Here is a 15,497-nt window from a genome sequence, read left to right as displayed (position 1 = left end):
AGGCGAAATTCTAGAGGCCCGTGTACTGTGCGATGTAAGCGCACATTAAAGAACCCCAGGAGGTCGAAATTTCCGGAGCCCTTCACTACGGCGTCCCTCATAGCCTGAGTCGTTTTGGGACGTTAAACACCCATAAATCAAATCAAATCAAATCCTGGCTTGAATGAACGAAATCAGCTGCTGGCATGGCGCGATGACCCCATTGCTCCGGCAGGCCGATATGTCGACGTGCACCGTCACGCTTGCAGCCTGGCTCGCGCGGGCGTCGCAACCACCTTCGACATATCGACCTGCCGGAGCAGTGGGGTCGTTGCGCGTTGCCGGCCGCTGATTCACTCAAGCTAGGATTGAGAGCAGCGCAATCATGACGCGCGAATACGCTAGTCATGTGATTTTTTTTTGTATTTCGCAGGCTTTCTTTGGAGATCGGAAAAAAGATCCACGTGAAGCTTTTTTTAAAACAAATAAATAGAATGGGGGTTTCTGAAGGTGCTCTCAAACTTGGCTATTCACATTTGCTATCTAAAGTCGATATTTATGCATTTAGAAAAATGATCTTAATTGCTAAATAATTCATTACAAAACTAAAAATTGCCTGTGATGCACAAGCCAGTTGGTAGGTGTATAAAAGTGGTTTCCCTGGCCTACCCCAAATATCTTTTTTAACCCTTGGCTAAAGTTAGCCTGGACACCCTGTGTAATTTGCACCAAATGTACGGCTGCCTTGAGGCAGTATAATAGATCCAAAAGGCAAGAGGTATGGACGTGCAGCAGTGACCCATCTTTTAACAACACTGACATAGCCGCGCAGCTCACATGATTATGCATGCCACCTAACAAAATATGCACTGCTGATCTGCTAATGGAGACCGGTATGAATGTTATCTCTGCCTGACCCAGTGTATAGATAGCATGCAAACTGCTAAAAGAAAAATGGGATGGAACCTTAACAGAATCATGGTGTTATACAGCCCCTGAATTGCATTTCGGTCAGCACCAAGTTTGTATGGGATACGTGCGTGGTTGATTCAAACGAATTGAAATCTGACACTGTGTGCAGGTGGCTGTTATCAGTAGATACTATAGTGCATATGAAATAGCTGTGATGCAGTTATTAACAGTGCTAAGCCCTGTCAAAAGACAAAGCAGAGAGGGCAACAGATGCCTTTGCAGTTAGCCTGGGCACAGAGGGCACTTTACCTGTTGGGCTGTGAAATTCTACACTCCCTGTGTATACAGTAAACAGCTAGGCACTTTTATTTGCTTTGACAAATTAGGCAGTTACCACAGCCAAACATGATGTGCAAAACAGTCTAGTGAATGCTACTGCTAGGTAAAATTTATGCCCAAGTGAAGTCATGGAGGGGGCAGGGAGAAACAACACCTGTCACCATTAGCAATTCAACAGTCAGTACGTACAAGATACTTGTTTTTCAATGGCATCCACATTTTTTGTTTAATGTAGCAGCTGCTGCAGAGATACTTATTTGTTTGCCCAAATATGGTTGGTATGAATGCTTCCACTGTGAAAATCTGGACATAATGCAGTAAGTAGTCAAAAAGTCTGATATGTCACTTTATCTAAGTGGCTGTACAATAGGTGCAGCCGAAACTGCACAGAACTTTTGCTGAATGAGTAGGCACACTTTCAGTACTGCACCTAACTGGCTGATGTATGCTGCAAATATAAGGCTTTTGCGCTCCCTAGTCAACCAACAATGGCACAATACATCACATCCGATGAGCACTTTCATCTCATGAACAGTTTCCAACTTGCGAATGCCATAACAGCACTCCAGTGACATTAGCTGGGTTTGTCACCAGCAGTCAGTCGAGTGGCACAGTTATATGCATAACTGCAATGTAGTCAGTTTCATGGATTTCAAAAAATGTGCAACAAATTCACTACTTAGCAGCCATGCATTATCACACAACAAATGAGAGTTGATGAACTTCATAAGCAGCACTATGAAGGTGAACATTATGTATTGTGATGACACAAATCGGTGCTTTTCTATTTTTTTTGCTGAGATTTTTTTTTAAGGTTTTGGTTTTTCACCCCACAATGCATATTTCGGTCTAGTACCGAAGGGGCTACAATTCAATAATTCAGCATGTGTTCATTAATATCAGCATTTACATCTTGTGTTTACTATTCTTACAACATGCAAACTACTCTATGATATCTTGTCCTTTAGCATGAGTACTCTCTCACACAGCTTTTCACTCACCCTGTTTCAACTGCTTGCTTCTGCAAGCTTCCCTGTGTAGAACTACAGCTATACAGGCCTGGAAGGATGCTAGATGTGTAAGCGAAGCAAATCAGTACGTGCAACTCCCACTGATGGCATTGTATGTGATTGGTTGCAAAACAAGTTATTGTATAGGCTTCTTCAACTTACATCTTCCCTAAAGGCGGGGGGGACACAACGATACAACAGACAGCTACTACTGCTCCAGTCTGTTCTTAATTTTTGCATACTTCTGGTTTCACTGTTAAGTGGCACGAACTAAAATTTTTAAGCACCTGTAGCTCAGGTGGCATTACTTTCTTTTTTTAATATTACCAATGGAGTGGGCAGAGTACACTACCTAGTTTTAAAGGGACAGTAAAAATGATTTTCTACAAGACCGCAATCTGGGCGAGTTGCCATAATTTCATTCGTGCTTGTTATGACAACTTCACATTGCGCATTTGCTTCGAAAATGAAGTTTAGTACCTCTGGTCTCTTTCAGCACATCTTTTGTGAGTTTTAGCTTAACTTTTTTTTTTCTCCAGAAAAGCGTTTCCAGACTTCTTAAAGTGATACTTCGTTTTGTTTTTCATACCCAAAGGTGCTTTTAAGTGAGCTATGTGTGCAAATAGTATTAACTATTCTGAGAAAAAATATCACACAAAAAAACATACACACTAAAAAAACCCTTTGTGTAACAACTGCATGTGAGGTACTACACATCATGGTACTAGTTCATGTGATGCTTGGCTTTGGCTGCCAGCATTACCAGATGTCTTTTCCACATTTGCGTTTTATGAATAAATTATGAGCAAAATTCACTTTAGTGTCCCCTTTCAACTGCAAGGTAATTTTGGCATTCAGCAACCAAACAACAGTGATGCTTGTCCTGCTCAATCTTCTCTGAAAAACCTCATTCCTGTTGCACATGGCATATTTCTATCTAGACCGGTCTCCGCATAGGAGGGTGTCCGAATATGACTCAAAAAGGTTTCTAGCCACAGCTCTGTTAAGGATAAAAGTACTTGGTGAATTGCTGTCTGAGGGAACTAGCACAGTTCAATTTACATACAGATGTTGCAGCTCCAACTATTAAGTACGGTAGAGAGGTTAGAACAAATTGTTCAGAATAAATAAATGTGACTCGATGGAAATAAGTGAAATGAGCTTAGAGCAGTATGAAATGCTTATGTGGTCAAGTACTCGGTAGCTTAAACCTCATGACTGATATCAAAAATCTGATGAAAAAAAAAACTTTTTTTTTCATGTAACAATTATGTCTCTCAACCATGGCAGATCTGTGCAGTGCTGCTAGAGCTGCGTCATATGTAGAACACCTGGAAAGGCTGACGGCTCATTTTCTTTCGGAGAGGCCTGTACTGATTAGCTTCCCTTATCACATGCTAACAAGGTTCCAGGCAGCCACACACATCACCGTCTGAAGAAGTGTTCACCGGTGACGATGGGTCTTGTTCTTCCCGCTGATTTCCATCCCATGTGGTGGTCACTGCCGCTTGTGGAGTGTCTCACACAGCCACATTCACACCAGCGTTGACAGCTCGAGGGTGTGGGTCAAGTCCGGCTGCACACCCAGCGCTCGGCTCTCGACCAGTTCTCGGGTGGCACAGGTCTTCTCCCATTGCCAGAGGTAGACGTTATGGACGGAAGCCACACCACAGAAGACGATGCCCAGTCCAATCACAACACTGGTCACAATGGCTGGCAACTCGTGGAAGTGGATGAACGTGAAGAGGATTACTCCTGGAAGAGGAGGCATATTTTTCAGTAGGCTCTCATTATGGTGATGCTTATGGGGAGTAAATGTCTCGAAGTCTGAACAAAGTTAAGCCATGTCCATTTAGGGAATCCGTTTTAATTCCTCATCTGCTAGTGGAAGTGTTTTCAAGCACAGTAGCTGTGAAGACAGGAAATTCATGGGGTTTTGTTGCTTCTCTGAACGTTGGAGAGAAGTGCATGAAATTCATCTAAAAGAGTGTCCAGGAGGTTTGTTTACATCAAGCAGCCTGGGAAGTAAAGCAAAGTTGGAAAGGTGATGAATGTGGCAACATGAAGCTCAATTCCTGCAGGACCAAGCATGGCCAGCTTCATTAACGGCATCAATGACAAGTACCTGGCAACTTGCATCATTTTCCATTTGAAAGCTACCTGCAGGATTGATATGAGCACTTTAAACCACTAAATCTTTCATTTGAGTCGCCAAGTGCTGGTACAAAAAAAAATGCTGCACAGCACGATCGGCACTTCAATAGCATGTAGAGAACAGCTCACTAGATTGATACGGAACAAATGCTGGTCAAGAAAGTTGGTTATAGAAAGAATGTTATATCTGCTTCCTTGTCCTGTGTTTGCACAGCTTCAAAATCGGATGTGAAATGACTTTGAAAACTTTGCATGGTAACTGTTTTCTGCTGAGAACAACTTAGTCCATGATTTTTCACATGCACAAGAAGTGTACCAAGACCTACCTGTGAAAAAGACTGGTATTGACAAGAAGAAGCCAGCAATAGCCAGCACACGAGTATGAGAACTCCTCTTGATGAACATGTTTGTCCTGCAGTGAGAAGTAACAACAGAATGGTGATAAATATGCATCTGAACAAAAGCATTGAAGTTACATAGCACTGTCTTTGATGGAAATGTATGAGCCATCATTTTCGCTAACAATTTTTCTGTGTAATAGTGTTCTTGTGTACTGAAATTGCATTCCTGAGCTGATGTCAATGTGGCAGACAGTCAGGTATCTTGTATGAAAAGCACTGTAACTACGGCATTCTCCATCCAACTACTACTGCAATTTCAGGTTAGCTGGTATAGAGAGGTGTACAGCTGCACATTCCTTGATATTCCAACAGCTGGACACACTTTAAATCATTTGAGAACAGCTAAGCAAGAATACGATGCCTTGGGGTGACTCTAGCCCCAAAATTTCAACAGGAGGTCCAAGCTTGGGTTATGGTAATCTGCAGTATTTTTTCAAGTGAGAAACCTTCATTGAGCAATCACTGTTCCCTTCAACAAATTTGGCAGAGCCCGTGTTTATGAAAATCACTGAGGCTCAATGACATGAGCGGTTTAATGACTTCCAAGGTAAAAGATGTCAAAGCTGAAGGAGGAATAAAGGAAACTGATGAGGAGGCACTTGTGCTTGCACACGCTGTTTTTCAGCTCAGCCACATGAGCAATATATGCACACTGTACCACAGCAAAGTTGACTCGATCACGAGGGCAACCAATGTGGAGGTATGCCGACCTGTCGAGTCCGTTCGGCGTGCGGAGAAGCTTGACACCGAGCAGGAACTGGATGCAACAGACGAAGAGGCAGCACAGGTTGAGGGAGATGGTGAGTGTGCTCATGGCCACGGCCACCTGGTAGAGGGCCAGGTGCTCCTCCGGGCTGTTGCTCGTGTTCTGCGGACCCGCGCTGGCCACGCGTTGCAGAAAGAAGAGCGCCAGGAACGCCATGAGCAGCGAGAGGAGGCACAGCAGTGCCAGCGAGCCCAGTAGCTGGTGCACGGCCAGGCGCGACGCAGACGCCAGTTGCAGGCGCCTCCGCGCGTCGGCCACGAGCAACGGCGTGCCTCCGCCCGGGGCCGAGTGTTTGCTGAGCGAGCTGACGTTCAGCAGCTGCCGGCTGGACATCTTGAGCGTTGGCGGCGTGGCGGACGCCTCGAGGCTCGCCGAGCTCGACATCACGGCGCCGCCCGGGAGGTCCCGGCCATGGCCCAGGGCTCAAGGCCGGAATCCTGCGCAGGGGCACAGGCGGCTGCTTGCACACACACGCACACCGGTCAGCCGGCCGCTGCCTGCGCAGCCTCGGTCGGCGGGTCAACGGCTCCCGCGGAATGCGTCGGCCGTCACGCCAGAGGGCAGAACTTGCGCTCGCCGTACACGGCTCTCGTTGATCGGCCCTCGAAGCTGCACGCGCGTCTTCGCGGGGCTAAACTCGGGGCGCACACTGGCCGAAGCTCCCACCCGTGGCCGTTCTTTTCTTTCGCACGGCTTTGCGAACAGGCGATGCGCGCCTGCAGCGACCTGTGTTTACGCTTTTCTAAATACGGACTTCCCGGTGGGATGATTTGTTTACCTTGGCGATCGGTGCAGCAGCTCTCGCCTGATCGACCAACCGGCTCGCCGTCGGTTGTTCCCAACGTCCGTTCGAGCGGAAATGGAACGGCGCCGGAAAGACGCTGCATGCGCGAGTCCATCTATGCACCGACTGTGTAGAGTACACGGTGTTCAGCGAACCGTGGTACAGGTATGCTGCCAGCCGGCCGACCGCCAGACGATCAGGGGGCTTAAAGGGAAGCGTCGCGCTGCGCTAGAGTACGCACTAGTTGTGCGGTTCCGGATACAGACCGGACATCAGATTGTGTGCATATGTAATCAAAATATCTGTTACGCTCCAGCTGTACTAGTGGCCGTCGAAATGTGTGTCAAGGTGCTGAGGTAAACGTTACGCGCATCAAGTTCCGAGTTAGTACCAAACACGTTAAGATGACGGAACGCTCGGCAGGCGTTGACAAGTTTGTCTTTAAATGGGTGCGATACTGAAGAGCAAACAGTGGCAAAGATGCGCGCCTCGTGCCCAGCTCAACTTTTCTTAAGTTACAGCGTGCCGATACGCGAACGCTGTACTGAACACTGGCGAAAAGAGCGCACCAACGCAGCGTGGCCTCCGTCCTTCGTCGAGATCAACGGGCGCTCGGGCGCGACCACGACACTGACAACTGGCTGCAGCCGACGAACGATAGCGATAACGTATTTTAGTGACGCAACGGCGCGTGGATTTCCTACGCGGGTAGCAGGCGATGACGGCGAAGGACGTAGTTGGCGAGCGCTCCCCAGACTTCAGAATGAGCAGCGGCAACAGTACGCACTCTCACCCCAAAACAGTGGCGGCGGCGGCGGCATTTCAAAGGCGACCGTTGCACACACGTCCAAAGCGTGGGCTCATGGCGGGCGCAGCGAACGGCGGCAACTCACCTGAGCGCAGCGCGGTGACCGTCGTCGTGTGCGTATCCCCAACGGTGCGCTTCCGACGGTCACTGGACTGGTTCAATGAGTTTCGTGCATTCGTGGTCTACGCGACGTCGAGACAACGGCCACGGGCAGCCGTTGGGTTAGCGAGGGGGGCCGGAGGTGGGGGGGCCTCATCACAGCCCCACACGGGCCACTCGGTTCGATTGGAGCTCTTGAGGGGCCCGCCGTTGCGGGTGCCCTCTCTCTCACCCTCCCTTCTTACCTTTCTCTACTCCCCTCGCTAGCGACGGACTATCGGAGCGGCCACCGCAGCGGCGGCCTTCAGAAATGTGGCGCTGCTGCGCCGGTTTGTTAACAGGGCCATGATGTTAGAGTCGAAATAATCTAAATAACGTTACTTTTACTGTTTTGTTGTACCACGTGACATCGTTGGTGGAGTTGTCGTAGAATTTTGTGCTCCATATTATTCCAAATATAATAGGAGAGGTGATCAGGTGAGGTCTAACAAACGAGGAAGTGCTATCTGTTTATGATGCGAATGTGTAGAAACTTGGATCGCGAAGAATTTATTAGGGCCTTACCGGCCTCCGAAACATCCTGGTTTGGTTGCGGTTTGGCTGCACGTTCAGGGATAGACTGACGTTCTCCGTACAGTACAGAGCGCTGAAGTTTGTGAGCCACTATGAAAGTTGTTTGGATCGTCCTCATGCATCGAGGAATAAATGCGCCTCCACGCAAATGGGACAGGTGATATATATCGTCGCGGTCGCAAATGTTGCTTAAAAACTTTGCGGAGGCTGGTATGATCGATAAAGAGTGCAGGAACAGAGACCCAGCTTCACTGTCGCACTCACTTCGTAATCGCGTGAAACGTCGCAATAATAATTTTTAAAAAGGTTCCAGAATCGGTTTGTTTTATTTGATGGAAACGTTTGCAAGCACAAGAATGTAAAATTTCTACTCAGTCCCGCAATCGATCCTGTAAACATTTATTTCGCGCATGCATATGTCCTTTACTTTTGTCTAGATACATTTCCTTAGTACACCTTCGACGCTCATCTGCTCAGTTATGCAGATGCCAAGTATGAGAGTTCAGCACGATTTCCAGCGCGCTGCATTCGTATTCGCTGCGCCAGTAATCCACGCGCGCGCGCCTTGTGTGTCACATTTAGGGCGCCTTTGAAATTGTTATGAATAGTTTACATTTTCTAAAACCCAATTAAGTCATTCCTGTTGTTTGGCTACAGTGCTAGAGGAATAAAGTTAACAAATCTGCAAAGGTAGGGCTTTTTCCCATTGAATGCTCCGGTATAGCATAGTTTGATATTTTTTTCCCTCTGATCCCGTACACATTATTCACCCGATATACGAAAGCGTTTTAGACACTGCATTTTACACTTCCCCACTGAAACCTGTGCAATGGAATATCGCTGTCTTCATGGCTGTGTTCGAATTTGTTTTTGCTGTTTCGACCGGCATTTTATTTTCACTGAGCACATATCTGGCATTCGTTGCGTTCGTGGTGCTGGTGTTTTTTTCGCGCAGTTACCCTTTTACCTGCTGCTGCTGTCCGCCTGATATCCTCATAGTCTCTAATTTCCCGTGCTGCTGTTACCGTGAGCCTGAGTCTGCGTGGTGTTTTGTCACTCGCGTATTATTTAATAATTAATAATTGGTTTTGGGAAAAAGGAAATGGCGCAGTATCTGTCTCAAATATCGTTGGACACCTGAACTGCCCCGTAAGGGAAGGGATAAAGGAGGGAGTGAAAGAAGAAAGGAAGAAGGAGGTGCCGTAGTGGAGGGCTCCGGAATAATTTCGACCACCTGGGAATCTTTAACGTGCACTGGCATCGCACAGCACACGGGCGCCTTAGCGTTTTTATGGAGGAAAAACGCAGCCTCCGCGGTCGGGTTCGAACCCGGGAACTCCGGATCAGTAGTCGTATTATTTGTAGATACCATTTTTTGCATGGGCCCATTGACTATCCAAAAGGCTAAGAGCGGTTTTGTTCGTGCGTTTGTAGCCTCTACGCAATGATAAAGACTGAATTGAACTGAAAGCTAAACTGTGAGCGCATTTGCTTTTTTAAAAATCCCTTCTGAGTGTTTCCGGAGGTTATTGAAAATAAAAGATACCCTGTTGCGTTCAGATTCGGTTCTTTCTTGAAATGTGTATAGAGCAGGGCGCGTGCGCTGAACCAAGAACCATGTTTCTGCATTGTTCCGGCATTTCCGTCTTTAACTACTCTGTGCAAAGCTACATGTAAGCAGGTAAGGTGGGATACGTTCGACTGCACGTTATGATAGACAGCATCGGCTTGATTTTTTCCCGATGAACCTGTTAGGAAAATGGTGCGGGGGCACACTGTGCGTACTTAACCTTAGCCCTGTCATTCTTTTTTTTTGTGCATGTTTCTACCATTTTTTTTTCATCCTTTACTCATTTAAAAGTAGGCAAAGTGCACAGGGGCCCGTGTGCTGTGCGATGTCAGTCCTCGTCAGTGAAACGCAGCTGGTCGAAATCAGTCTGAGGCCTCTCCAAAACGACTTCCCTCATAGACCCTGCATCTCTGGTACGTTAACGTATACCTCACCACAAACCATCTTTCTTTTCCGTTCGTGAACGATAAATCGGAACGGCTGTTAGCATGCAACGTTTTAAAACATTGGGATTGAGCGTGGTGTGCGCAGCCAACCAACGTTAAAAAACATAACAAACGTGTTTACGAGATGTGGGGCGTTGTTTCACCTGCCACGGCCCAGATAGGCCATCTTTAGCGCCACATCAGAGTCCACAATAACGGCGGAAGGGGGGAGAAGGGTTGGCTCAGTGTCTCGTGCTGTGGAACGCCCGAAATCTTGCCACGGGATCGAGTTAGAAGCAAACTTACTCTGGGTGGTAGTCGTGAAGTCGCTAGGGCAGTCGGCGTCATGCTATGAATAGCTCGGGGCATGCAGCTGGCGGCGTACTGGAGATCGTCTACTTTGCGGACGACAGGAAGGCCGGATATCTTTTTTTGTTTTTGTTTTTCTCTTTCCCTCTCTTCGTCTCTCTCTTTTATTTTGCACGCAAGCGTTCCACTGATGCCGGATGCGAGTGCTTGCATTTCTTTTTTTTTTTTTTGTCATTGAAAGTTCTACTTTTGTCAGAGCGCGTGTGTCTTCAATAACCGGGCCTACACCCACAAAGAAAAAGCATACGTTGGGAGATTTAAGGTTTGAATTTCCTTGTCTGATGTTATACTAATGAACATTCAGAGATTTACGCAACGCGAACAAATTCCCTAAAAATTGGGTTATAAGTGAAATTTAGTGTTGAAGAAAGGTAAGCCGCAGTAGCTGTCTCACTTCTCGATGGAAGCCTCAATCGCAATGCGTCTGTATAGTCAGACACTCATAATGAGCGACTCCAAAACCGCAATCAGGAATTTTGCAAAGGGATAGATCCATTCTGCCACCTACAAAATTCTCGAATCAAGCCCCCACGACCCCGGACAAATTCAACTAGTTTGGGTGCCAGCCCACGCAGGCAACCCCGGAAAGGAGGAGGCGCACTCTATTGCTCGATCGAGCGTACGTCAACCGAGCAGGCCAAACAGTCGAGAGTGATTGCGTGGGGGACAGACTAATCACCTACAATGAAATCAAGCTACAGTATAGAGAGGGAAGGCTAACATGTTCGCCACCACACCACGCCTTAACGAAGTAACAGACTCTATCCATGGAGGCAACTCCAGTCCAGAACGTTTCCTTCGCCGGCCTATCTGGCACTAATGCACCCGAGTCAATACAAGCCCGAATGCTCTCTTCGTGGGGCTCCGAGAGCAAACTTCGAACACATACTCTTCATATGCCGAGAACTCCAACCACCATCTCGCTGGAACCTCGCAGACCTAGCAGGTTGGGAGATCGCGGTCTCTAGCTCAGAGCCGGCTTCACAGAAGAGGCTGGTGGAATGGGCGGAGAAGGTCGCCAGAAGTCGGACTGATGGCCGCCAACCGGGATTAAGAACCAAGCCAACCAAACCACCCCTAACGCCTTCCCTTACTTGGTTCACCAATACCTACCTACCTATAATCATTTGGGGAAGGGCTACGGGATAGAGGAAGCGGGAGTGAGCAGAGTTATAACGGTCTCTCACCCTTGCCGTGAGGTAAGAAGGTAATGAAAGAAGGAAGAGGGGAAAGAGCGCCATATAGTGGAGGGCTCCGGGACAATTTCGACCACATGGGTTCCTTCAACACCGCGTTTCGCCTCCATCGAAACGCGACCACCGTGGCCGGCATTGAACCCGCGTTCTGCAACTCACCAGCCGAGAGCCATAACCACTGAGCCACCGCGGAAGAAGTCTGCGAATCTCGTTAGCTGTGTACGGGAGGCTTGAAGGTCAGTCTATCTATACCCCTGCTCTGAACCTGTGCGTGTCGTGTCACATGACTGTGTGGAGTCAGAGTTTGTCAACGTCGTAAAACAGGGCCATCTCCCTAGCACTGCTAAGGAACAGAAAAGAGGGGTAGGACGGGAACGGTTTTTGTTTTTTATTTTTTCCAACTCGAGGAAATAATAGAATGACGTATCGAGCAGTACGTGTTACATCAGTGAAAACGCGCTACAGCGATTATTACGCCACAGTCTGCGCGAAACGAAGAGGCTTATTCGCGGCAGGTTAAAAAAAAAAAACGCACGTTAGTATTGTAGCCGGTTTTTATTTGCAGTCTGATACCCGCCGCTGTGGCTCAGTGGTTAGAGCACTCGGCTACTGATCTGGAGTTCCCCTGTTCGAACCCGTCCGCGGCGGCTGCGTTTCGATGGAGGCGAAACGCAAAGGTGCCCGTGTGCTGTGCGATGTCAGCGCGCGTTAAAGATGCCCAGGTGGTCGAAATTATTCCTGAGCCCTCCACTACGGCACCTCGTTCTTTTTTCCCTCCCTCCTTTATCCCTTTCCTTTTCGGCGTGGTTCAGGTGTCCGCCGAGATGTGAGACAGATACTGCGACATATCCTTTCTCCAAGAGCCAATTTTCGATTTTTTTCACGCCTGCCTTTCCGCCTTCCCTCCTGTGAGGCTATCCCTCTCTCTTCACCAGAGGTGGTGTGTCTGGTGGACCTCTAACGTGCTTTTTTTTTTTTAATGTCAGTGCAAGATAAAGCTCCCCGGTTGGTCGAAATTACTCCGCGGAGCCCTCCGCTACGGCACCTCTTTCTTTCTTCTTCCACTCTCTCCTTCCTCTCTTCCATCACGGAGCGGTTGAGTTGCTGACCGAGATGTGAAACAGTTACTGCATCCTTTAGTTTCCTTCATCAAAATCAATTTTAGAGGTGACCCGCCTTGTTCCCGGGTTCGAACCCCACCGCGACGGCTGCGTTTTTATGGAGGCAAAACGCTAAGGCGCCCGTGCGCTGTGCGATGTCAGTGCACGTTAAAGATACTTAGGTGGCTTCGGAGCCCTCCACTACGGCACCTCTTTCTTCCTTTCTTCTTTCACTCCCTCCTTTATCCCTTCCCTTACGGCGCGGTTCAGGTGTCCGCCGATATATGAGACAGATACACCGCCATTTCCTCTCACCAAAACAAATAGAGGTGTGACGTGTGGATCACCCACAGCGTTGCTGCAAATGAAGGCATAGCTTATAGGGACCTGCTGTAAAAGCGACAAAAACAAGCATTGGCTAAAATGCAAGGAAGTCATGATGTATCGGGGCTGAAGGCAGGACAAATCGGCCTTAACATATCTCACCGTGGATCGATGCGGGGCTCCTGCGCCGGTCTGCTGTAGAATGTGGAGATCAGCCTAAAAGAAAGTATAAAGTCATGCTCTCGCGTAAGGCCCGTGTCACATGCTGCGACTGGACCGAAAATATCCGGTGTAGTCGGTGAGGCCGCAGCGCGATTTTCGTTCAGTGCTTTCACATACAACACCGACACAACGAATTCGGTCGGAGGAACAGGCAAGGTTTCTTGATGTTTGCATAGGCAGCCCATTATTAAACGCGACAGACACAACGAATTCGGTCGGAGGAACAGGCAAGGTTTCTTGATGTTTGCATAGGCAGCCCATTATTAAACGCGACAGAAACGTCACACGGAATGTGTTGATGATTTTATGGCCAGCGTATTTTTAGATGCAAGACATTATTCCGTATGTTTTGACTAGAATAAACAGTTTTGCTTCCACCGCGGTAACAGCTCCCATGTGACCGCACGCCGCCTCGGCGCTCCTCAATGGTCGGACGCAGAGCGAACACACCGACACTGCGACTGAATACCAACCGGATGGAACTCGATCGCAAGCCGTCTGCGACTAGACCGATGGCTCTCCCCAGTCGCAGACAGACAGAATTCGCAGTGTCGCAGGCGAAAATCGTATGCATGTGAAACGGGCCTAAGACGTGCTACGGCTACAGTGGGGCAGCTACAGTAATACCAAATTAGCGTCCTAAGAAGTCTATACGAAGAACGCTTACCGTGAAAAGCTTCGGACTGTTCGACCACCTAGGAGAGAGCGTCGTATACTCGTTGTCTGCAAGACATTCTTGTGTGGTTACATATTCCGTGAGAGCGACAAAACGCATCGGCGCCGGCCGGGAGTTGACAGAGAACATCAAGAGAAGCTTAAGTGCAGCGGCGGCGAGTAGCGCTGGCCTCTCGAGGCGATCACGCGCGCTGCGCCAGATGCCAGCGTCACTTGATGCCGCACGCATACCACCGCTGCTCGGATAAACACACGCGCACTCAACCGTGCTATGTGGAAAGCGTCGGCGCCAGCTCTATTGAGCGCACTCGCTCAACAAGGAGGCACTGGCTGAGCACGCAAGTACGGCATAGCTTGCATGCCACAAAAGTGGGAGCTAGTGGGGTCTTTAATTAAGCACCGAGACCTTAGCACACAGACGGTGCGGCAGCCCATGTGTCGAATCTCGTTCACTTAGTAGAATTAGCGAGTGTGCATTTATACTTTGCCGGGGTGTTCAGGAAACACCCAACCCACGCCTCGATTCGAAGCCGGTACAGGCCTCATGTTCGGCTCTTCCGATTGCCCTCCTGGACCCGCATACGGTTGTTCGTTGCACCGGCGGCGAGGAGACGGACAGACACGACTCCACACCGGCGGCGATCGGCGCATCTTGTTCCCCAGCTGACCGCAGTAACGCACGCGCTGATAACAAGCAAATGCGAACTTGGCGCCGTGCACACCGCGGCACGGCGTCTCACGCATCCGGCAGGTGCTTCGACCCCTTCGTGTATTATGCGCCGCACGGGAGTCCGGTGCGGAAACGGCGCGGCGCCGAACGTCGTGCATGTGCGACGCGGCGCGCGGGAGAGCGGCTCGCCGAGAGTTCCCGCGCGCGCTTCTTGACGCCGCGAGGAGGAGAGCGTCCGCGAGAGATGCCCCGCACGGACGACCGGCGTCGACGATGGCGTTCGATATCACGCGCCGCACCGCGGCCTCCCGCCCTCCCTCTTTGTGTTTTTTCTCGGGGTGTCTGTCTTGCTTCCCAGCGCGGATCGTCGTCGCTGTGGGGCGGGCGGTTTTCTTGTGTTTTCCGGAGGAAACCAGTTTCCTTATCTTCGCCATGCGCGGTGGGAGCTGTTTGTGGGTCAACGTTACATTTCGGTGGCTTGTGAGGGGCAGACGGGTGTATTGCGGACGCCGGTGCTTCGACGCAGCTGGTCATTCATTCAGCGCCCCCCCCCCCCCCCCTCCTCTCTCTTTCTCTCTCTCTCTCTTTTGTTTCCGTTGTTTTATTTTTTCAGATCGTGTGACAGGAAGGATGCGTTTTAAGGCAGATACGTCGTTCTAGTTGATTCAGATGGAGAGAGGAGCAAGCGCGTTTTCGGAAAGCTTTCCGAGATAAACTATAAGCCGGCTTAGGCAGATAATTAATTGTTTTTTTAGGGGGAAAGGAAATGGCGCAGTATCTGTCTCATATATCGTTGGACACCTGAACCGCGCCGTAAGGGAAGGGATAAAGGAGGGAGTGAAAGAAGAAAGGAAGAAGAGGTGCCGTAGTGGAGGGCTCCGGAATAATTTCGACCACCTGGGGATCTTTAACGTGCACTGACATCGCACAGCACACGGGCGCCTTAGCGTTTTTCCTCCATAAAAACGCAGCCGCCGCGGTCGGGTTCGAACCCGGGAGCTCCGGATCAGTAGTCGAGCGCCCTAACCACTGAGCCACCGCGGCGGGGCCGCTTAGGCAGATAGTAGATTTATTTTTAAAAGGATGAGAGGGACAGACGGACAGTTTGACACCTCCAAAAG

At 49.2% G+C, this 15,497-nt stretch overlaps 1 protein-coding gene across 2 annotated transcripts; it reads right to left on the bottom strand.

Moving 5' to 3' along the window:
• Positions 1 to 1,562: 1,562 nt before the first annotated feature.
• Positions 1,563 to 10,216, bottom strand: LOC144124989 (uncharacterized). Of its 2 annotated transcripts, none has more exons than XM_077657991.1 (4): positions 7,239 to 7,490; positions 5,506 to 5,998; positions 4,721 to 4,806; positions 1,563 to 3,995 (listed from the first exon to the last, which is right to left on the bottom strand). In XM_077657991.1, the coding sequence occupies exons 2-4, from the start codon at positions 5,943 to 5,945 to the stop codon at positions 3,775 to 3,777; spliced, it is 747 nt and encodes a 248-aa protein (XP_077514117.1). In that variant the 5' UTR covers positions 5,946 to 5,998; positions 7,239 to 7,490; the 3' UTR covers positions 1,563 to 3,774. The 2 variants fall into 2 exon arrangements, with proteins under 2 accessions (XP_077514117.1, XP_077514118.1); XM_077657992.1 differs by lacking the exon at positions 7,239 to 7,490 and adding an exon at positions 10,127 to 10,216 and having other exon boundaries at positions 2,025 to 3,995.
• Between the last annotated feature and the right edge of the window lie 5,281 nt (positions 10,217 to 15,497).

This window comes from Amblyomma americanum, chromosome 3 (assembly GCF_052857255.1).
Source record: "Amblyomma americanum isolate KBUSLIRL-KWMA chromosome 3, ASM5285725v1, whole genome shotgun sequence".
Lineage (NCBI taxonomy): Eukaryota > Metazoa > Arthropoda > Arachnida > Ixodida > Ixodidae > Amblyomma > Amblyomma americanum.
This window is presented reverse-complemented; position numbering and strand designations above follow the sequence as displayed.